The 22,975-nt window shown below is 35.6% G+C and overlaps 3 protein-coding genes across 3 annotated transcripts; 1 reads left to right on the plus strand and 2 right to left on the minus strand.

Moving 5' to 3' along the window:
* Window positions 1-6,475: 6,475 nt before the first annotated feature.
* Window positions 6,476-7,258, minus strand: LOC130713084 (uncharacterized). Its single transcript, XM_057562885.1, has one exon. The coding sequence runs from the start codon at window positions 7,256-7,258 to the stop codon at window positions 6,476-6,478; it is 783 nt and encodes a 260-aa protein (XP_057418868.1).
* A 1,997-nt stretch (window positions 7,259-9,255) lies between these two features.
* LOC130713671 (phenylalanine--tRNA ligase beta subunit, cytoplasmic-like) lies at window positions 9,256-11,827 on the plus strand. Its single transcript, XM_057563457.1, has 6 exons — window positions 9,256-9,324; window positions 9,779-9,886; window positions 10,177-10,272; window positions 10,677-10,760; window positions 11,117-11,203; window positions 11,420-11,827. The coding sequence occupies exons 1-5, from the start codon at window positions 9,268-9,270 to the stop codon at window positions 11,183-11,185; spliced, it is 414 nt and encodes a 137-aa protein (XP_057419440.1). The 5' UTR covers window positions 9,256-9,267; the 3' UTR covers window positions 11,186-11,203; window positions 11,420-11,827.
* A 9,162-nt stretch (window positions 11,828-20,989) lies between these two features.
* LOC130713085 (uncharacterized) lies at window positions 20,990-21,772 on the minus strand. Its single transcript, XM_057562886.1, has one exon. It carries the CDS (start codon window positions 21,770-21,772, stop codon window positions 20,990-20,992), a length of 783 nt encoding a protein of 260 aa, XP_057418869.1.
* Between the last annotated feature and the right edge of the window lie 1,203 nt (window positions 21,773-22,975).

The raw sequence follows: 22,975 nt of genomic DNA on the forward strand, positions 1-22,975 counted from the left end.
GCACCTTCACCGGAAAACTCTGAAAATAAGGTCTTAACCGCCGGGCGGTGACAAGGACCGCCAGCGCCGCCTTCTCAATTTTCTGGTATCTGACCTCTGCACCCTGGAGTGTGTGTCTTACAAAATAAACAATTCGATGCTCGACATCTACTTCCTGCAGTATCACAGAACTCAGAGCACTATCACTTACAGCAAAATACAAGTGCAGTGGGTGTCCCTGTATTGGTTTTGACAAGATTGGCGGTGACGACAGGAGTTCCTTGAGGCGAACAAAAGCTTCTTCACACTCCGCCGTCCACTCAAATGCAACATTTTTTCGAAGACACTTGAAAAAAGGGAAAGATCTATCGCCAGACTTGGGAAGAAATCGAGATAAAGCTGCTATTCGCCCTGTTAGACGTTGGACTTCTTTCACATTAGAGGGGCTTTTCATCTGCTGAATCGCCTTGCATTTGTCTGGGTTTATCTCTATTCCTCTGGATGTGATCATGAATCCTAAAAACTTGCCGCCCTGAACACCAAAAGAGCATTTCTCCGGGTTGAGGCGCATATTGTGCTTCCTTATCTCGCCAAATGCTTCTTCCAGATCCTGATGATGGTCCAAACCATGTACTGATTTAAGGATCATATCATCAACATAGACTTCCATGTTTCTCCCCACCTGCCCAACAAAAACCCTATCCATCAACCTTTGGTAGGTCGCCCCAGCATTCTTCAATCCAAACGGCATGGTGCGATAGCAATAGTTGACTCTGGCGGTCATGAAAGCCGTTTTGTCCTCGTCTGCCGGGTGCATGCGGATTTGATGATAACCAGAATAAGCATCCATCAAGCTAAGTAGTTCGTTGCCCGAGGCACCATCAACGAGACCATCAATACTGGGAAGGGGATACGAATCCTTTGGGCATGCCTTGTTTAAGTCTGTGTAATCCACGCACATTCGCCATTTTCCATTCGCCTTTTTCACCATCACGACGTTCGCCAACCACGTCGGATATTTCACCTCTCTGATGAACTCTGCCGCTAGCAACTTGTCAACCTCTTGTTGAACCGCTTTTCCCTTGTCTCCGCCCAAGCGCCGCCTGAGTTGTGAAACTGGCTTGACACTTGGATTCAATGCTAATCGATGGCAGATGAAGTTTGGATCAATTCCGGGCATGTCCTTGCAGCTCCAAGCAAACAAATCTAAGTTTTCGCCTAGCAACTTTGACAGGCGCGTCTCCTGCTCGTCCGTCAATCTAGTCCCAATCTTCAAAGTGCGATCGCCAAACTTTAGCGCCTTTGTTTCCTCAATTGGCGTGGGTATGTTCATTCGCCCCTCGCCACGTGGGTCAAGATTTTCATCCGAAGTTTCAATTTCATAACATCTGTGCCCAACCAACGCACTCTTCTTGCCATACAGGTTGAAGCAATTATTATAACATTCCCTCGCCAATTTCTGGTCCACCTTCAGCTTGCCAACCTTTCCATTGCTTAGTGGGTACTTGACCGCCAAGTGGGCTGTTGAAATCACAGCACAGAGGCGATTCAATGTATTTCGCCCAATGATGACCTTGTAACATGCCACCACATGGAGAACCAGATACCTTACCTTCAAGACCCTGGCACACTCATCTTCCCCGAATATTGTGTCTAGATCAATGAACCCTCGCACCATTACTTGCTCACCCGCAAAACCTACCAAGGTTCCCGCATATGGGGTCAGATCATTGTCAGTCAGGCCCAACTTGTCAAATGCGTCACCATAGATAATATCAGCCGAACTACCCTGATCCAGGAGTACTCTTCTAACATTGAAACTATTCAACCTTAATTGCACTACTATCGGGTCATCCTTGTGAGGCTTTATTCCCTCAAAATCTGCCATTGAGATTGTTATGTCAGGGTGTACGAATCCGAAAGAAACTTCATGAACTGAATTAACTGCACGAACATGGCGTTTCCATGCCGCATGGGTGTCACCACCACCGCCAAATCCTCCGGCGATGGTGTTTATGGTCCCTACGGGCGGTCCTGAGTGTTGAGCGAACGTGTCATCAGCCCTTTTGGTGGCGATAGCCGCTGATTCTTGCTTTTTCTTGCCCTTAGTATCCGTTCGCTCCTCCTCTCGCTTATGCGTTTTGTTGTGATCGCCGTTGTTGCGCCACTGGCCTTGGCGATTTCCTTGATATCCCGCCCGAATCAACTTATCAATTTCCCGCTGTAAAGTCTAGCAGTCATCCGTGTCGTGCCCGGCGGACCGATGGTATTCACACCACTTCTAGGGGTTGGCGTCCCGTGGTTGATATTTCGGAGCCTCTGGCTCATCCACTAGATTTGCGCCCCTCGCCTCGCGGAGTATATCCGTTAAATCTGTGTTCATCACCATGTCAGCTTCCTCCCGCTGGCGATGAGACTTAGATTGCCATGGCCGGCGCTGTTCATAATCATCACGCCGTGGATACAACTGCTCCTTGGTCGGCCTCAATACCGCCTTCCCTTTATCCTGTCTTTGCAGCTTGCCATCCCCCTTGTCTTCGCCGTTCTTATCTTTTTACGCGGGCTTGGGTGACGTGTCGCCTTTTTCCAGTTTCGCGCGCTTTCTTTTGAAAGCATCGTCCTCCTCGTCAAGAATATAAGTGCTGGCGCGAGCACGCATCTCTTCCATCGAACGTGCTGGCTTGCGTGTCAACTTGCTGTTCAACCCTCCCGGTAACAAACCATTTTTGAATGCTAGAGCACAGGCTCGAGGTTCCTCGTCCTCTACCTTAACCGATGCAGCGCTGTACCTTGCCATGTATTCCTTCAGTGACTCTCCTTCTTGTTGGCGAATGTTGTATAGGTCATTGATCGTCACCGGCTGATTCTTATTCGCCGAGAATTGCACTAGAAACTTGGATGAGAAGTCTCTGAAATTCGAAATCGATCCGCGCGGCAAAGTCGTGAACCATGCCATCGCCGTCGATTTGAACTTCGATGGAAACATCCTACACTTCACCGCATCTGATGCCGCAATTATCACCATCTTCGTGTTGAAATACAGAAGATGATCCTTCGGATCAGAATCTCCACTGTAAGAATCCAGAACTAACGTTTTCATATTATCTGGAATTGCCACACTCTCAACGTCCTCCGAGAACGGACGGAACTCAGTTACGGAATCCGCCTCTCTGCTTCCATCATCTTGTTGCTCGCGGCGGTAAAAGTCCAACTGAGCTTGTAGATGCTCATTCCGCTGCTGAATGTTGCCAATGCTGCGTATCATATGGCGCCATTGCTCCTGTGTCACCACCGGTTGTTGCTCCGGAGTAGGTGAATTCTCTGGTGAGCGCTCCAGAGATCCGACCTGCGAAGGCGATGGAGGAGGTGGTGGTGGTGATGGAGGAGGAGAAGGCGGCTGTACTCCCGCTGTTCGTATCGGAGAATCAAGGACAACTCGATGAGGCCGCCGAGGCGGCGAAATTCGCTGTCGCACTGGTGAATGATGCTGCCTCCTGCGTCGCGTCTCCATCTAAACCAGGAATGACGCAAACTCGATCGAAAAAACGAACGCCGGTCACAGAATCAGAATCAGAAAACTCGAGAATTGCCTAATCGTAATCAGAGATAGCTTCAATCCACGTGAATGGGAATAGAAAGTTTATAGTCCCCACAGACGGCGCCAAATGTTCTGGGAATGAACATTGAGAATAGGGATAATACCTAGAGAGTGGAGAATTGTGCTAGAGAGAGAATGAGAATGAGAGAATGCTGAATTTCATGTGTTATTTCATAAAATGAGCAAAAAGTCCCTTACAATTGGTAACTACCTCCTATTTATAGAGTTTAGGTACTACCTATTGGGCCAATTGGGCCTCCGAAGCTGAGGCCCAACTTAAGGCCAGGCCCTCACCTCGGGGCGGGCTACACACTGGGCGTTGCCCCTCTAGGGGCTCGCCCAGTCCAGACCTTTATGAATATACTGTCTTTTGCTTCTCGCCCTTTTCACTTATCTTTGATAAGCAATGGTTGAGCAAGATATTGACTATAAAATTGGAAAGAACACCTAATGACTTTAATGATGAGTTTATTTATAATAGGAGTGGTTTGGCTCCTCTAGAGGAAGCGAGTCATATTAACATTATGGTTGAAATTTTTATCAAGAAAGAGAGTCGAGGTTACAGTGACGAAGTCCTCTCTTATTTGGTGCTTGACGACACAGACATCAAGGAATACGATCTAGCACGATGTTCAAAACTAACCAATCAGAATTTATGGAAACAAAAGGGGGGATAGAGAAAATTAATTATGTCAGATTAGAAACAAAATAACACTAGTCGTATGGTTTTCACGACATATAAGTCGTGCCAATTAAGCATTTTCCTTTTCTATTTGGTATGTCAATTTTAAAATTTTAATTTTTATGCAAATAATTTGAGTAAGTTTTTTTTTTGAAAGAAATTTGAGTAAGTTAATGTTATCACGATAGCCTGTTTGTTCATGTTGACTGTCAATGTAGGGTAATAATTATTTCTAGCCCTTAATTATGTTGATAGCCAATGCTGGGTAATAATTATTTCTACTTCCTTAATTAGGTAACTCATACTCTATTTACAAAAATCCTTTACATTATTGAAAGCAATTGCCCAAATAAGCTATAATATTCATTTAAGTTTTTACTACATCTTGTGTTTTTCACATAATTTTGAAAATAAAAACTTACCATTGAATCGCAATTTAACTATTATGGTAAATTTTAAATGTGTAAAAAGTAATTTATAAGTAATAAGTGTACGTTTTAGAATTATTCTTTTTCCATATAAATAGGTGAGTGAAATTCTGGAATTTTTTTTTGAAATCCATGAATTTAGAAGCACATTATATTAAATAATAAACACGACTTCCTCCTCATTTATTCACCATTTTAAAGGTTCACCATTAAAATTAAGAAATTAAGTTAATATTTTCATTTTAATTGATTTTTTAAAATTTTCTATGTTACATTTGACTATTTTATTACGTTTCATCCCATTTATTAATCAATAGGGAAAAAATATTCTTATTTATTTATTTATTTATTTATCCTCATAATAATTAAGAATTATACTAATTTTAATCATCTTAATTATATTCTAACATTAACTTAGTAATTCAAAATTACGACACAATTTTCAAAATTGAGTAACAAATACAATTCCTTGGAAGCGCTTTCATGGCAGCAGTAGTACTACGACATAGAATTTTCTACATGGTAGCGTTGGAGTAAGGACCTTTACAAGTAGGTTGCCACTTGCTTCCTTCACGGTCGAACAAGATATTGACCTTAGATCAAAAAGAAAAACTTAGTTAAGATGATTTGAATGATGTGTTTAGTAATATATATTGGAGGGGATTGACTCCTCTAAAGTAAGTGAGTCATGATAGCATTATGGGTGAAAAATATGTTATGAGGAATGTGAGTCAAGTATACGGTGGCAAAGTCCTGTCTATCTTTAGAATATATGTCCATATTTGATATAGAAATTGATTCAAAAATGTCAAATTTAAAAAAAGAATTAGAAACTATTATTTCGATTTATTACCACATTAAATGTTATTCTGTATTCAGATGTAATCTATATTTAACCTATGGGACAATTTTTTATTTTTATTCAAATAATTTGAGTAAGTTAATGTTATCATGCACGTTAGCTTGTTTGTTCATGTTGACCGTCAATGTAGGGTAATATATAACTAATAACTATTTATACTCCCTTTATTAGTTAACTTTAATATTATTTAAAAAATATCATTTATATCATTGAAATTTACTACCCAAATGTATAAGCTATAATATTCATTTAATTTTTTCTATCTCTTGTGTTTTTCAAATAATTTTGAAAATAAAAAATTTCCATTTAATTCTAATTTAATCATGGTGTTTCATTTTTTAATGTTTAAAAAATAGTTTTATGAGTATTAATTAAATGGATGTTTTAGAATTATTCTTTTTCCATATAAATAAGTGAGTGAAATCCATGAATTCGGAAGCTTGATTTGTTAAATAAAGAATACCCGTTCGTCCTCAGTTATTCATCAGTTTAAAGGTTGACCATTGAAATTAAGAAATAAAGTTAATATTATCATTATTATGATTTAATTTGAAATTATTTTTAAATTTCTTTTATATATATATATATATATATTTTCAGTTGTCAAAAAAAATATATAATTATTTTACTACGTTTCTTCACATTTATATATCCATCCATAGAGAAAATGAAGGTGGAAAAGAAGTGGAGATGTGTGTATATATCATAACTCGATACAAAAACAACACAAGGGATTCCAACACAAGGCACGATCACCAAGGCCAAAAAGAAAAATAGAAGAAACAGACAGAAAAAACAGAACAGGGGGCATAAAAGCCAAACTGAAACACAAAGCTAACACCACAGGGGTTTAGGCGTGAAGCCACAGCTACACAGCCAACAGAAACCAGAAAAACAAAAGTAAATTAAAACAAACAACTATATAACTAATGAACATTGAATAATTGGTAAAATAACTCTAACTCATGGTCCCATCTACAATACTCACACAAGTTAATATCATCGTCCTCGTCATCTAGCAATACCCATCTATCAGTCTTTACTCTCCACCCTTTGCATGTGCTGTTAAAGTGACATAGAGGGCTCTGATTGTGCTCAAGAGGTGCATTAGTTTTCCACATACATTTCAACAATCGTTTAACATTGTTCCTGCTACTTACAACACACTTGGACTTCCTCAGAAGACGGACATGCTCGAGTCCTTGTTTTCTCAACTCATCATCTTTGGAGCATAAGGAAATCATACCGTACACATATATTGCTTCATTGTGACCCTTTTGAGCAGCCACCTTCAAGATCTCAAGACCATCAATCTTTCCATGTGGATAATTAAAATACTCTCGCAACCCTTCTCGGTACAAGCTTTCAATGTTTCCACATTCCCTACAACGATTCAAGAACCATGATGTTTTGTCGCTAGGAGACCAATGAATTAACGGGAACGTGTCCAAAGAAAATCTTTGCAAAACATAGCTATCTTTTGTTGCGTCAAGAAAATCTTTAGAACACGTTTTGATTGTGTGAAGGTCAATGAAGGATTGTGAAGCTAGAGTTGCAATCACCTCTACTAATAAGTCTCTCGGAAGCGCTTTTATGGTAGCAGTAGAATTGTGACATGTAATTTCCTTCATCGTAGTGGTGGAGTTGGGACCTCTACGAGCGCCATGTCTCTTACTTCTTGCCCTCTTCACTAATCTTTCATAAGCCATTGCTGAACAAGATATTGGCTTTAGATAAAATGAAAAACTTAGTGATAAGATGATTTGAACGATGAGGTTAGTAATATATATATAGGAGGGGGGCTGACTCATCTAAAGTAAGTCAGTTATATGTTAGTATTATGGGTGAGTTTTTGTGTGAAGTGTGTGAGTCAATTAGAGTGACGAAATTCTCTCAATCTTTAGAAACGATGTATATGCCAATATTTAATATAGAAATTGAAATTCAAAAAAGTCAAATTTAAAAAGAATTAGGAATTATTATTTTAAATTTTTATGATTTTAAATAGTATTCATGTTTAATCAATATTTAACTTTTGGAACAATTTTTATTTTTTAGGCTTAAAGTTTCAAATAGCCCCTGGAATTTCAAAGGGAATGAGTTTCAGGACCTAAATTTTTTTTACCTCAAATTGGGTCCCTAGATTTTATTTTTTAATTCAATTAAGGCCAAATGTTGTCACCTCTCAATTTTGTCCTTGTCTCCATTTTCACATGCATTTTTTTAATTGAAAAATTATAAAACTTTAATTTTTAATTCCAACTCATCTATATACTTCAGAAAAGAGGAAGGTTGTGAGACCCACCTAGCACACTTGACACTCCAAGAATAACTTTCACCCAACCCCCTCTTTACCTGACAAGTGTCACCATGACATTGATTTGGACCAAAGTATTACAAGCCCATTTTTATATGAGTTTGGTATGGAGGCCCATTAGTTGGCAACACATTTATTTGAATTAAACCTATTTATTTGAATGCAATGCCAATTGATTTCACTCATTTATTTGAAAAAGTCAAATTGAAGAGCCACAACTATAGAATACAAACAACATTCAAAAAATTGCCGAGTTTAATTATCCTTCTTTAATGCTACATTTTTTAAAAAATATTCTAGAAGGTTAGGCTAAATTGAATGAAAAAAATTAAAGTTGAGTAAATTTATTTCCTTTCTCAATGAGTCAAAAATTCCAATTGACACACAATTAATTTACAGCCAAAATTCCAGGAGTATTGAATAATTGTCGTTGATTGGGGCAATTATATAGATGTATAAATGAATATAAAAGAATAAACCTAAAAAATCGGCCTCCTTGATTATCCTTCTTTAATGCTACTGATTTTAAAAAAAATTCCAGAAGATTAGGCTAATTAGATGGAAAATTTTAAAATTGAGTAAGTTTATTTCCTTTCTCAATATAAAAGAATAAACCTAAAAAAACGGTTACACATAATGCTGACCTATATCAGTTAATGCTTTATGTTTTTAAAATTAAGTATTGATTTGTACCTATTTATTCATTTGATTTAATTCTTTTAAATAAAAACTTCAAATTTAAATGATATTGTCAAATTAGCATTGATTCTATTTACTACTTTCCAATTTGACGACCATGAAAAGAGCAGGAGATCTTAAATTTTAGCAGCCTCGACAACAGCCATGGTGGATTGCAGAACCAATTATACAAAATCACCCTACTTCATTGCAATTTCTTCAAATGAAAGCCCTTTGTTTTTATCATTGTTCTTGAGATTCCAGATATTTACTTCTTCACACTAATGTTTATTCAATCCCTAATATTGTCACTCCAGAATCTGAGAAGATAAGTTTCAAACCCTCTTTCATAGATTTATGGCACTGGATTCCCAATGTTCAAAGAGAGGAGATATACTCCAATTTTCGGTGGAAACATGGTTACAGAGGAAAGGCGGAGGTAGAGTGTGTGTGGGAGAAAAGAATTGATTTGAAAAGTTAATGGTGTGGGGCTTGATGAGGCCAGGTGTCATTTTATGATTGAAGAACAGCACCAACAGCACAAATGGAACTGCACTTAAGTTTTTCCCTTAAAATAATTCAGCATATTGTTGGATTTGTGTATTCATTAAAGTGATATATTCGCTTTTCAATAAAATGATATATGTCTCTTATTTTTTTGGGTTTTTTGCTTTAATTTAATTTTGATATCTAACATGTATTCAGGCTGTTCGGACTAGTCTTATGCCTGGCATTTTAAGAACTGTTGCTCACAACAAGGACCATCCTAAGCCCATAAAGGTATTTACTTAAGGTCAACCCTCTGGTGATTTATCTTTTTAGTATGAGGCATATTTTCTATTATGAAAGCATGATCTTCGCATTAAAAATCCACTGTTAGTGATAAAAAATTATTTGGGATGTTTTATATTAGTTATATCCTTTCAGTGTAATATTTATGAATCTGACTTGAAAGTTTTTCTGCAAATCATTGTCATTTCACATTTCCACTATTCCTTAATTAGAGATAACATCTAGCATGCAACACTCGTATGAATACAGATGTATTAGAGAAGTTGATCTTATTATATTTCTGAACTTAGTTACAACTTACAAATCAAAGAAAGATTCAGACTTCAGTTAGAGAAATTTGGCTCTACCTCAGCACTTTACAATGCTATGTCACTTTTTTTTTTTCCTGTTTTCTCTATAGTAAGCTGATAAGAATACATTTCGATCTTAATTTTTGATTCAGATTTTCGAAGTAGGTGATATAGCAATTTTGGATGACAAAAAAGATGTTGGTGCCAAAAATCTACGACAACTTGCTGCACTTTACTGTGGGGCTAATGCAGGATTTGAGGTATACTTAGTAATGATTTCATGCCACTTTAGTTGGTTCTTTACTCTTTGAATACAAGTTATTGAACATTTGATGTATCACTATCTCTACTTGATTGATCAGATATGATCAATTCCTTGATTGTTCTTTTTCAGAAGACTAAGAATCTAAACTAGCCATATTTATAACAAAAGTTTGATATTTAAAATAAATATATACTCACAGTTAGCATATCATAAATTAGCATTTTTCTTTCTAGACAAAGAATAAAACCTGAATTATTGTACTTAAATTTACCTATTGATGTGCAAATAATTCATGGCTTGGTGGACAGAGTAATGGAAATGAATGGGATTCCCTTTGTTTCATCTGGTGATATATCGGGGTATTATATTGAGCGGTCAGATGTAAGTATGTTAAGTGTTCTGGGAATGAACATTGAGGGAAGGTATAGTACCTAAGGGTAGAGAGATTGTGCTAGAGAGAGAGAGTAAGAGAGAGAATGCTGAATTTCATGTGTTATTTTATCAAATGAGCCAAAAGTCCCTTACAATTGATAACTACCTCCTATTTATAGAGCTTGGGTACTACCTATTGGGCCAATTGGGCCTCCGAGATCAAGGCCCATCTGAAGTCCAGGGCCCCGCCTCAGGGCGGGATACATGCTGGGCGTTGCCCCTCTAGAGGCTCGCCCAGTCCATTAAGTGTTAAATTCTACATAAGAGTTCTGTTTTTTTTTTGCCTATTGCTTATAAGGAACCTTTTAGTCTGCTTCTGGTGACTCGTTTTTTAACTCAACTGCTTATTGAAGGAACCTGAGTTTCTTGCTGGAAGACAAGCTAGAATCGTTTACAAGGGAAAGCAAATTGGGATTTTTTGCATTGTTCATCCCGAGGTACTTAAGAACACTAACATTATGTCATCTTGGTTTGACATGGCCAAATTTTTGTACATTGGTTTCCCATATATTTTTTGTGTGATTAAACCATATATAACAAAGGTGCTTTTGGATGGGTTAAAATGATTAGAAAAGGGGGATTTGCAGAATGGTGGTGCAAGAGTTCCATATTTTTTTGTTGAGCAGATTGTTTCTCCCTGGCAATAAATCTCTATGTTCTATTCAAACTTAGCACTGTTTTATCTCTATTTCCTCATAATATAATTTGCATTTGTCCTTTCAAAACGAAGTACTAAAGTGCATGTACTTTGGAGTCATATACATCTAAAACAAATTGTTATATTTCTTTTCAGGTATTAAACAACTTCGACATTCTAGATCCTTGCTCCTTTGTAGAGCTTAACATTGAAAGTTTGTTATAAAAATTATTTGTTTCAAATGTAAGTATCTCCATCCTAGGCTATTTGCTATTGTTAACATCTTCAGTACTATTTTCCACCTATTCCCATTCACAGTTATGGTTGTTACTTGTTAGTATGTGTAGTTTGTATTTTCATCAGGCTGTTTGCTCGTGTAAATCTGTATTTTTCTACCTATTACTACACCATCTCCTTCTCCTATTAAGTTTGGTTCCGCTGATGTTGATTTTCTTGCAGGTATCCATTTGCCCCTGGCACCATTTAATCATTGTTCCTTCAATCTGGGAATCAAGATCCTTCACTTCTTGAGCCGCATACTTGTTCTTGGAATTTAGGACTACACTAGCTGGGGAGAGGAGTATGTAACTAATATGCCCTAGATTAGGGGTGTTTTGTTCATTATACGATTGTGTAATTTTCTTAAGTTTATTATTAGAAGCAATGAGTTGTCTACTGGGATAATTCTAACATGAATCATAGAGCTATTGTTGAAAAATAGTTGATTTCGGCCTTAAAACAAGACAGGATATTGGTACGTTTCAATTGTCTATACAAGATAGTAGTCTCAAGACCTATTGTTTGATCTATTGACGTGGCAACATTTGATTGATTGCAAGTATTTTAGGTACCAATATTTTACTGTCATGATCATGCCAATCTTTTGTTTTGAACAGCTATTAGTGCGTGATGTACGTGCCGGATGTATATAATTTTATAAATTTCCACATCTTTCTTTGAGGGCTCACGAACATCAGACACATTGGTAAGGGCTCCCCAAGTTAATTTTTCATCATAAAAATCAATTCATTTTCAGCATCTCCATCTCAACCCATTTCTCCCTTGAATTTTTTATCGTGTGGCTATTTAGTAGTAATCAATTTCCTAAAATTAACTTTGGTGATCAAGTTTTCCTCCAAACTAGAACAATCAATCCACATGGCTTTTTATATGATCAGGATTGTTTAAGGTGACATAATGAACAAGCCATTTTCATTTTCTAGTGAATATATACGTGTCAATTACTCTGTTCCAAAATATATAAGTTGCTCTAGGAGTGGGCCTCTGTTGGTCTCCCTAGCATATCATTGGCGCTCTGCTCGGTAGTCTTGAGGTGTTTTCTCTCCGTTCTACCATTTTTGTACCAAAAAAAAAAATATATATATATATATATATATACATATACATATGTTGATGCGTGAGTGATTAGTACTAATTTTGTCTACATGTTTTCGATTTCGTTTTCCATTTTGTCTACTATATGAAACATTTCTGTCTTGTAATATAATCATATGCTATGGTGCATGGCAAAAATAGTTCAGTGAGAAAAAAAGAGAAGCTGACAACAAACCAAGTATGACCCTAACTACTTGACTAGTTTCTTAGCTTTCCTTCTTTTATTTAATGTTAGTGGATCGCCTTTGAGGTTTGATAAAATCTTTCGCAGTTATATTAATATAAGTGATTAGGATATCATCCATATTTAAGCTAAAGCAGAGCGCAGATTCTGTACGTACATCATAAACTAAAGCTACATGATAGTAAAATATTAAGTACTAATTCATATTATTTATGATTTTATAAATTTCCACATGAAAACTACATTAATGCATTTTTCATGAGAGCATTGCTATAGAGCATGAAGGAATTGGCACACCCAGAGCACGACAAGTTGTTTCATGTTTTATGGAAAACAACTCAAATCGTTAATAAATAAAAAGACAAAAAAAAATTGGTAAGATGCACTTGTCGTGTGTCTCGTGCATGGAAGTTCTCGTGCCTCATATCATTATTCTTTTCATCATGCAGTCACATTTATTATGAATCTTGTCAGAATGTTGAGGGAGTGCTTAATAGTCGCTTTTCTGAAAGCATGGCCTGACATACTAGCACAGAACTTATAAATAGGATTATATATTTAAATAACTATTTTTGAATATATAAAATATAAATATTCCTATACAGAGTTTATGATATCTAATTTTTCGATGTACCAAAAAAAAAGAGTTTATGATATTTTTTTTTCGAAAGCTTTTTTTTTTTCTTTTTCAAAAGCTGTTATGAAATCTTACATTCATTAATTATCTAAATAAATGAAGATAATCAATTTAGTATGGAGAATGATTTGTTGGTAGAGACCTCCCCACTTAATATGATCTTCGAGTTTCGAGGAGATTTGTCGTATGGCTTCCGGCGGTAAAGATACATTGGAAAACTAACTAATTATATTGGAAAACCAACAAATAATCTAGATTATACGCGACTGATTAACTAATTTAATTTCGTTAAACAATTATTTCTCCCAACATCCTAAAGAAACATTTAAAAACTAACTACTCCCTCCGTTCCAGAAAGTTTGTTGTTTTGTACCATTTTTCAATATCCCAAAATGTTTGTTGTTTTAGAAAACCAATGCATTTTTTGCTAATTGTTTCCACCTCTACCCTCATTTAATACATTTTCTCTCACTTATCACCTTCCATATTAAACCAACCACAACTCTTCTCTATTAATTACATTCTTCTCTATCTAAGTATAATTTAATAGTGACACATCATACTAGTAAAAGTAAATAAGGGCAATCTAGTCAAATTGTGATATCAATAATTGTTTTCTTAATCTTTGTGTCACAACCTTAAACTACAAACTTTCTGGAACGGAGGGAGTACTACATTCATTCCTATTTAACTGTCCAGGGAACACACATATTGAGGAGTGCAATTAATTTTGTTAATTTTCAGGAAATTACTATGTTTTCATTTTTCACCCTTTAGAATGTAGTTTATCTTTCCTCATTTATTGTTCGTGCAACGGTATTTCTTTGAAAAGCATCATTTAATGCTCTCTTGAAACTCTAAGTGAACAAATATATATGTGAACAAATTTTTTTTTTCAAAGTAAACAGTTAATAAGGAACGGAGGTAATAGTATTTTAACTCGTACAATGCACGTGCAGATTTTTGTAAAACATATCTAAATTTGAAACATAAATTTCAATAAATTACTATGCATAAATAAAATTTATATTGTAAACTTGCAATAAATAATTGACTGAAGTCTATATATATAGGAAACTATGAAATTATACTTCATACACGTTGTCAATGATCGAACTATCGAACTATCGATGTAACACCCCGATTTCGGTGGCGTCACTTTAGTAACCAAAAGTAAACTTAATGCGGAAAAACGTGAATATTTTTTTTTGATAATAACTAAGACATAACTGAATTAAAAAAAACCCAACAGTAACGATAAACAGAACTAATATACAATATATAGAACAGCCCCCCCGCTGTAAGTAGCTAGCCACGTCACGAGTAAACCTCCAGTGACGGGTAATAGAAGAGTAGCGCCCGTAGGCAATATGTACAAACCGAATATAAAGGTAAGTGTCCGCAACACTATCCCTCAAAACTGAGAATAAGCTGACCCAATGGCCTGAAAATAAGACCTCCTAAGTCCAACCAACTCTCTGTGATTCCCATAAGGAAACCACACAAAAAGCTATAGGTGGGAAACTACCCTGTCCCAAAAGAAACAAATGATGTTCAGAGCTAAGACTCTACTCCTACACTAATCCCATCTTGAGGAGTTCACACCAGCACTAAAACCTACATGCTAGCATGATCGTCGTCCGAACTCGAAATCCAGAACGACCTAGTCTATGTACACCATCCGTCATCCTCTCGCTACCGCGATGCGCTCCTGTTCCAGCATCTCAACCCCTAGTTTCCCCCGAAGGGTGAACCATCGTGAACCAGCCCGCCAAAGACATCTGACAAAGGGCGTTTGTCCGCCAAAGCACACACAGAAGACGCGAGGGTCAACTCCAAAGAATTACGTAAATAATAGCACCAATAGATATAGATAAGAGAATAGCCACTTAGGCTTATAGCTAGGGATAACATCCTAGGGTTGCATATTCCATAATGAACTTAACAGCAATAATAACAATTAACATGTTCCAATTAGGATTAACAAATAATAATCACATTCGACAACTAAATTAGTATGCATGTTGCATGATATGCAATGCAGGTTAACCCAGTCAACCAATATGCATTCCGGAACGGATGGACATCAACGGATCAGCCCTAACACCAGCCACGGTGGAGCCAATTCGGCCCGCGTGCCTCTTACTCCAACGACAGCGGTAGTCAGATCTGCAGTAAACCCGTAGGTCTGCCATTTCGGTCTGCTACTAAGAGTCACCTAACAGCGCTCTTACGCGGAAATCCTGGTCTTATAACCAATTTTGGAATCCGCCGTGGTCCGGTATCTCGCCGTGTTTAAACCACTTAATGAGTGCATGCAATGCAGTGATTAGCCATACAACGTCTCCGACCTCACTCGACACGTCGCCACGTGTTCTAGCTAGATTAATGTCTCTAAAAGCTTACCCTAAGGTAAAGTCGATTCTGCGACAAAAGACACTCCTTCACAACAACATGGTAACTCATGATGATCTCCAAATCATCCGACTCATCTCAATCCGATGGTCATAACTGCTCAACGAGCACAGAGTATTACACTCTCGGAAACTAACGGTTTCCCGGACTTATCCCCAGGATAGCCCAACAACGCATAGCTGCTCCAACAGCACAAGAGCATCAACATACTCACACTTCTCAGCTTCCTCAACGATTGGATCCGACGACACTTCTCATTTTCCAAAGACTAAGATTTGCATCCGAAGCTTCCTTTCGAGTTTATTATCATTAATTGAAGATTTAGAGGTTGTTTAATGTCTTATGAGTTTTCTTTACAAAATACTATCCTTTTTAGTCTTATCGCAAATCCTATAAGTTCTCGGGATCTCCTAATCCCCAATTGACTCTAGAGAATGTCTCGATCCATAAACATCATAACAAGGTCCGAATCTCATTCGTCCTATCAAACTTTCTTAAAACTCTCAAAATAAAATCGGCATGACCTGCCCGCAATCCTCACTATACAGAATCTCAGATTTCATTACCAAAGCATAATTACTCAGCACAATCAATCAACATGTCATGTATCAACATATTAAGCAATAACCACATAGCACTTAGCATATAAGGCATGCACCACACATCCTAGATTACCCACATAGCACATAGCATGTAAGTCAATCTCAAAAACATTCAGTAGATGAATCATCTACATTGTCAGCCGAAGCCTTAGAAAACATTTTCCAATCACACACAATCCAGTGCATAAACAGTAAACAATGTCGAAAGCATCGACCCTAAGCATTAACTAGAGATTCAGTGAGAAGCCCTCACCTGTAGATTCTCCAGAGTTATCTCCTAAAGCTCCTTCACAATCAAAGCCTTGCTCCGCTGGAAATTCCTCAAAATCACCTTTAGAGCAAAACCACAAAATACTATCAGAATCTATCGAAAACTAAGCTATCGATACTTACTAAGGTTACTCGAAGTAATCTATACTCTAAGGTACGATAATCTAGCGCGGAAGACAAGTTTTCGGAAAAGGAAATTTTCCTCCTCCTCCCCCTATAGGCTCGGCCACTTTTCACAATTAGGAGACTCGATTTTTCTTCGATCAAACTTGGTTCCTATGCTATCATTAGCCGTAACTAAGGGTATTCTGAACTCGGAAAAATTATCGGATCAAAAACTGTCGCAGGGGTATTTTGGTCATGATTTTTAACTTAGGATTTTCAAAACTGAAATCCCAAAAATCAAATTTGACAGGGACGTCACCAACGACGTTTATGACAACTAATCCTACTAGCACTAAGCTAAGGCGATAGTTTTCAGCCTAAAGGTTGAAGCTTTACTTCAAAAACTCCAAAAATGGGTATTTTAGGCTAAAATTGATTCCTGCGGAATTCCGGCGACATAACGGAAAATCTAACCCGGCAGAAGTGATCTTGGGCACATAAGGAAGAGGTTTAGAATCAGAAATGAAATATTCAGGATAGTTTTGCAAAAACCTCAAAACTATCAGCTCAGAAAAGTCTACAGAAAAGCTATGGAAAAAGCGATCAGAGGTAAGGATTAGCGACTATACCTCGGCACCTTGAAGTAGCAACTGTTGGATCGACGATCAAGCAAGTAATGAAGAAAACTCTTCTTCCTTCTTCCTTGTTGAAGCTCGCGGGTTTGGAGAGAAAAATGGAGGAGTTTTGTGTTTTTTTCTCACTTGTTTGCTATATATAGAAGATGGAAATTCGCGGGAAAATGAAAGTTTCGCGAATCTGATTTTTCCGGCGTCATTCTCCGTGAATTAATAGATATGTTTTGGCAAAAGAATTCCAACACTATAAAGAGGTCTCCTTGTATTTTTGGCAACTAATGCATAGTCGGTATAAAACTATTTTACCCGATAAGTTGCTTTTTGCATCGGATGTCGGAATAGAAAACTTCCTTCTGAAGAAAGATTGAAATCATCAAGAGAAATGGGTGTACGCGTGTAGAATATTCATTTGAAGCTCTGAATAGAAAAAGTCTTCATTGTCGGGTGATTCTAGGGTTTTGAAATACCAGGGTTTCGGTTTCGGCAAACTTCCGATGATTAGAATCGGACGTTCGTAGATTCTAGAGTTTCGCCTCGAAACGATTGTGATATATGGAAAAAGAGAAGTTCTAACATTTCTCTGAAGATTTTTGGAATTAACTTCCATCGTGCCTAAAAGTGAAAACTAGCTATATACTAGGGTTTCTGACCTAGGTTTAAGCGTAAAACGATCGTGCTATAACTTTTATCGACTTCGATACAATCCTTTGACTTTTCCTGAACTTTCTCCTTCATAAATTTATTTCATTTGGTAAACTCTTGTTCAGGTTTCCCTTCACGATACATCAACCCTAATCGTGAATAGGATTCTTTTCACTTAGCATAAGCTTAAAAACTTGGGTCTTACAATCGACTAAATGTCTTTACCTACCAACTCAAGTAAACTCTAAAATCTCCACATTAGGCTAACAAGTGCAAACCACAAGTGAATTGAACACCACATATTTCATTCCAAAGCCTTACGGCATTTGGTCTATGGGTCATTCGTACTCACACTTGACATCCCAATATAATTGTGAACCTAGAGTTGACCCCACCTTTATCAGCATAACTCTTCGAAGTGTTTTTATGAAAACAGTGGCATTATGATATGAAAACATGGTTGAGCTAAGAGTAATTGCATGTGAAAGACCAGGGTTCGAACTATGAGGAGGATAATTTGTACTAAAATACTAACAACATAATATTTACCTATAAAAAAATTATATGAAAACGCTTTTACGGTAGTGTGGAGTAAGGACCTTTATGAATATATTGTCTTTTGCTTCTAGCCCTTTTCACTTATCTTTGATAAGCAATGGTTGAGCAAGATATTGACTATAAAATTGGAAAGAAAACCTAATGATTATAATGATGCGTTTATTTATAATAGGAGTTGTTTGGCTCCTCTAGAGGAAGCGAGTCATATTAACATTATGGTTGAAATTTTTATCAAGAAAGAGAGTCGAGGTTACAGTGACGAAGTCCTCTCTTATTTGGTGCTTGACGACACAGACATCAAGGAATACGATCTAGCACGATGTTCAAAACTAACCAATCAGAATTTATGGAAACAAAAGGGGGATAGAGAAAATTAATTATGTCAGATTAGAAACAAAATAACACTAGTCGTATGGTTTTCCCGACATATAAGTCGTGCCAATTAAGCATTTTCCTTTCCTATTTGGTATGTCAATTTTAAAATTTTAATTTTTATGCAAATAATTTGAGTAAGTTTTTTTTTTTTGAAAGAAATTTGAGTAAGTTAATGTTATCATGATAGCCTGTTTGTTCATGTTGACTGTCAATGAAGGGTAATAATTATTTCTAGCTCCTTAATTATGTTGATAGCCAATGCTGGGTAATAATTATTTCTACTTCCTTAATTAGGTAACTCATACTCTATTTACAAAAATCCTTTACATTATTGAAATCAATTTCCCAAATAAGCTATAATATTCATTTAAGTTTTTACTACATCTTATGTTTTTCACATAATTTTGAAAATAAAAACTTTCCATTGAATCGCAATTTAACTATTATGGTAAATTTTAAATGTGTAAAAAGTAATTTATAAGTAATAAGTGTACGTTTTAGAATTATTCTTTTTCCATATAAATAGGTGAGTGAAATTCTGGAATTTTTTTTTGAAATCCATGAATTTAGAAGCACATTATATTAAATAATAAACACGACTTCCTCCTCATTTATTCACCATTTAAATGGTTCACCATTAAAATTAAGAAATTAAGTTAATATTTTCATTTTAATTGATTTTTTTAAATTTTCTATCTTACATTTGACTATTTTATTACGTTTCATCCCATTTATCCATCAATAGGGAAAAAATTATTCTTATTTATTTATTTATCCTCATAATAATTAAGAATTATACTAATTTTAATCATCTTAATTATATTCTAACATTAACTTAGTAATTCAAAATTACGACACAATTTTCAAAATTGAGTAACAAATACAATTCCTTGGAAGCGCTTTCATGGCAGCAGTAGTACTGCGACATAGAATTTTCTACATGGTAGCGTTGGAGTAAGGACCTTTACAAGTAGGTTGCCACTTGCTTCCTTCACGGTCGAACAAGATATTGACCTTAGATCAAAAAGAAAAACTTAGTTAAGATGATTTGAATGATGTGTTTAGTAATATATATTGGAGGGGATTGACTCCTCTAAAGTAAGTGAGTCATGATAGCATTATGGGTGAAAAATATGTTATGAGGAATGTGAGTCAAGTATACGGTGGCAAAGTCCTGTCTATCTTTAGAATATATGTCCATATTTGATATAGAAATTGATTCAAAAATGTCAAATTTAAAAAAAGAATTAGAAACTATTATTTCGATTTATTACCACATTAAATGTTATTCCGTATTCAGATGTAATCTATATTTAACCTATGGGACAATTTTTTATTTTTATTCAAATAATTTGTGTAAGTTAATGTTATCATGCATGTTAGCTTGTTTGTTCATGTTGACCGTCAATGTAGGGTAATATATAACTAATAACTATTTATACTCCCTTTATTAGTTAACTTTAATATTATTTAAAAAATATCATTTATATCATTGAAATTTACTACCCAAATGTATAAGCTATAATATTCATTTAATTTTTTCTATCTCTTGTGTTTTTCAAATAATTTTGAAAATAAAAAATTTCCATTTAATTCTAATTTAATCATGGTGTTTCATTTTTTAATTTTTAAAAAATAGTTTTATGAGTATTAATTAAATGGATGTTTTAGAATTATTCTTTTTCCATATAAATAAGTGAGTGAAATCCATGAATTCGGAAGCTTGATTTGTTAAATAAAGAATACCCGTTCCTCCTCAGTTATTCATCAGTTTAAAGGTTGACCATTGAAATTAAGAAATAAAGTTAATATTATCATTATTATGATTTAATTTGAAATTATTTTTAACTTTCTTTTATATATATATATATATATATTTTCAGTTGTCAAAAAAAAAATATATAATTATTTTACTACGTTTTTTCACATTTATATATCCATCCATAGAGAAAATGAAGGTGGAAAAGAAGTGGAGATGTGTGTATATATCATAACTCGATACAAAAACAACACAAGGGATTCCAACACAAGGCACGATCACCAAGGCCAAAAAGAAAAATAGAAGAAACAGACAGAAAAAACAGAACAGGGGGCATAAAAGCCAAACTGAAACACAAAGCTAACACCACAGGGGTTTAGGCGTGAAGCCACAGCTACACAGCCAACAGAAACCAGAACAACAAAAGTAAATTAAAACAGACAACTATATAACTAATGAACATTGAATAATTGGTAAAATAAATCTAACTCATGGTCCCATCTACAATACTCACACAAGTTAATATCATCGTCCTCGTCATCTAGCAATATCCATCTATCAGTCTTTACTCTCCACCCTTTGCATGTGCTCTTAAAGTGACATAGAGGGCTCTGATTGTGCTCAAGAGGTGCATTAGTTTTCCACATACATTTCAACAATCGTTTAACATTGTTCCTGCTACTTACAACACACTTGGACTTCCTCAGAAGACGGACATGCTCGAGTCCTTGTTTTCTCAACTCATCATCTTTGGAGCATAAGGAAATCATACCGTACACATATATTGCTTCATTGTGACCCTTTTGAGCAGCCACCTTCAAGATCTCAAGACCATCAATCTTTCCATGTGGATAATTAAAATACTCTCGCAACCCTTCTCGGTACAAGCTTTCAATGTTTCCACATTCCCTACAACGATTCAAGAACCATGATGTTTTGTCGCTAGGAGACCAATGAATTAACGAGAACGTGTCCAAAGAAATTCTTTGCAAAACATAGCTATCTTTTGTTGCGTCAAGAAAATCTTTAGAACACGTTTTGATTGTGTGAAGGTCAATGAAGGATTGTGAAGCCAGAGTTGCAATCACCTCTACTAATAAGTCTCTCGGAAGCGCTTTTATGGTAGCAGTAGAATTGTGACATGTAATTTCCTTCATCGTAGCGGAGGAGTTGGGACCTCTACGAGCGCCATGTCTCTTACTTCTTGCCCTCTTCACTAATCTTTCATAAGCCATTGCTGAACAAGATATTGGCTTTAGATAAAATGAAAAACTTAGTGATAAGATGATTTGAACGATGAGGTTAGTAATATATATATAGGAGGGGGGCTGACTCATCTAAAGTAAGTCAGTTATATGTTAGTATTATGGGTGAGTTTTTGTGTGAAGAGTGTGAGTCAATTAGAGTGACAAAATTCTCTCAATCTTTAGAAACGATGTATATGCCAATATTTAATATAGAAATTGAAATTCAAAAAAGTCAAATTTAAAAAGAATTAGGAATTATTATTTTAAATTTTTATGATTTTAAATAGTATTCATGTTTAATCAATATTTAACTTTTGGAACAATTTTTATTTTTTAGGCTTAAAGGGTCAAATAGCCCCTGGAATTTCAAAGGGAATGAGTTTCAGGACCTAAAATTTTTTTACCTCAAATTGGGTCCCTAGATTTTATTTTCTAATTCAATTAAGGCCAAATGTTGTCACCTCTCAATTTTGTCCTTGTCACCATTTTCACATGCATTTTTTTAATTTTTTTTAATTGAAAAATTATAAAACTTTAATTTTTAATTCCAACTCATCTATATACTTTAGAAAAGAGGAAGGTTGTGAGACCCACCTAGCACACTTGACACTCCAAGAATAACTTTCACCCAACCCCCTCTTTACCTGACAAGTGTCACCATGACATTGATTTGGACCAAAGTATTACAAGCCCATTTTTATATGAGTTTGGTATGGAGGCCCATTAGTTGGCAACACATTTATTTGAATTAAACCTATTTATTTGAATGCAATGCCAATTGATTTCACTCATTTATTTGAAAAAGTCAAATTGAAGAGCCACAACTATAGAATACAAACAACATTCAAAAAATTGCCGAGTTTAATTATCCTTCTTTAATGCTACATTTTTTAAAAAATATTCCAGAAGGTTAGGCTAAATTGAATGAAAAAAATTAAAGTTGAGTAAATTTATTTCCTTTCTCAATGGGTCAAAAATTCCAATTGACACACAATTAATTTACAGCCAAAATTCCAGGAGTATTGAATAATTGTCGTTGATTGAGGCAATTATATAGATGTATAAATGAATATAAAAGAATAAACCTAAAAAATCGGCCTCCTTGATTATCCTTCTTTAATGCTACTGATTTTAAAAAAATTTTCAGAAGATTAGGCTAATTAGAAGGAAAATTTTAAAATTGAGTAAGTT

This window comes from Lotus japonicus, chromosome 4 (assembly GCF_012489685.1).
Source record: "Lotus japonicus ecotype B-129 chromosome 4, LjGifu_v1.2".
Classification (NCBI taxonomy): Eukaryota; Viridiplantae; Streptophyta; class Magnoliopsida; order Fabales; family Fabaceae; genus Lotus; species Lotus japonicus.

Bases quoted from the DNA above. Each gene is read 5' to 3' on its own strand.
- LOC130713084 (XM_057562885.1), bottom strand. From the start codon at position 7,258: ATGGCTTATGAAAGATTAGTGAAGAGGGCAAGAAGTAAGAGACATGGC.
- LOC130713671 (XM_057563457.1), top strand. From the start codon at position 9,268: ATGCCTGGCATTTTAAGAACTGTTGCTCACAACAAGGACCATCCTAAG. The intron at 9,325-9,778 runs GTATTTACTTAA...TTTTTGATTCAG, and splicing joins ACCATCCTAAGCCCATAAAG to ATTTTCGAAGTAGGTGATAT. The intron at 9,887-10,176 runs GTATACTTAGTA...ATTGATGTGCAA, and splicing joins GGGCTAATGCAGGATTTGAG to ATAATTCATGGCTTGGTGGA.
- LOC130713085 (XM_057562886.1), bottom strand. From the start codon at position 21,772: ATGGCTTATGAAAGATTAGTGAAGAGGGCAAGAAGTAAGAGACATGGC.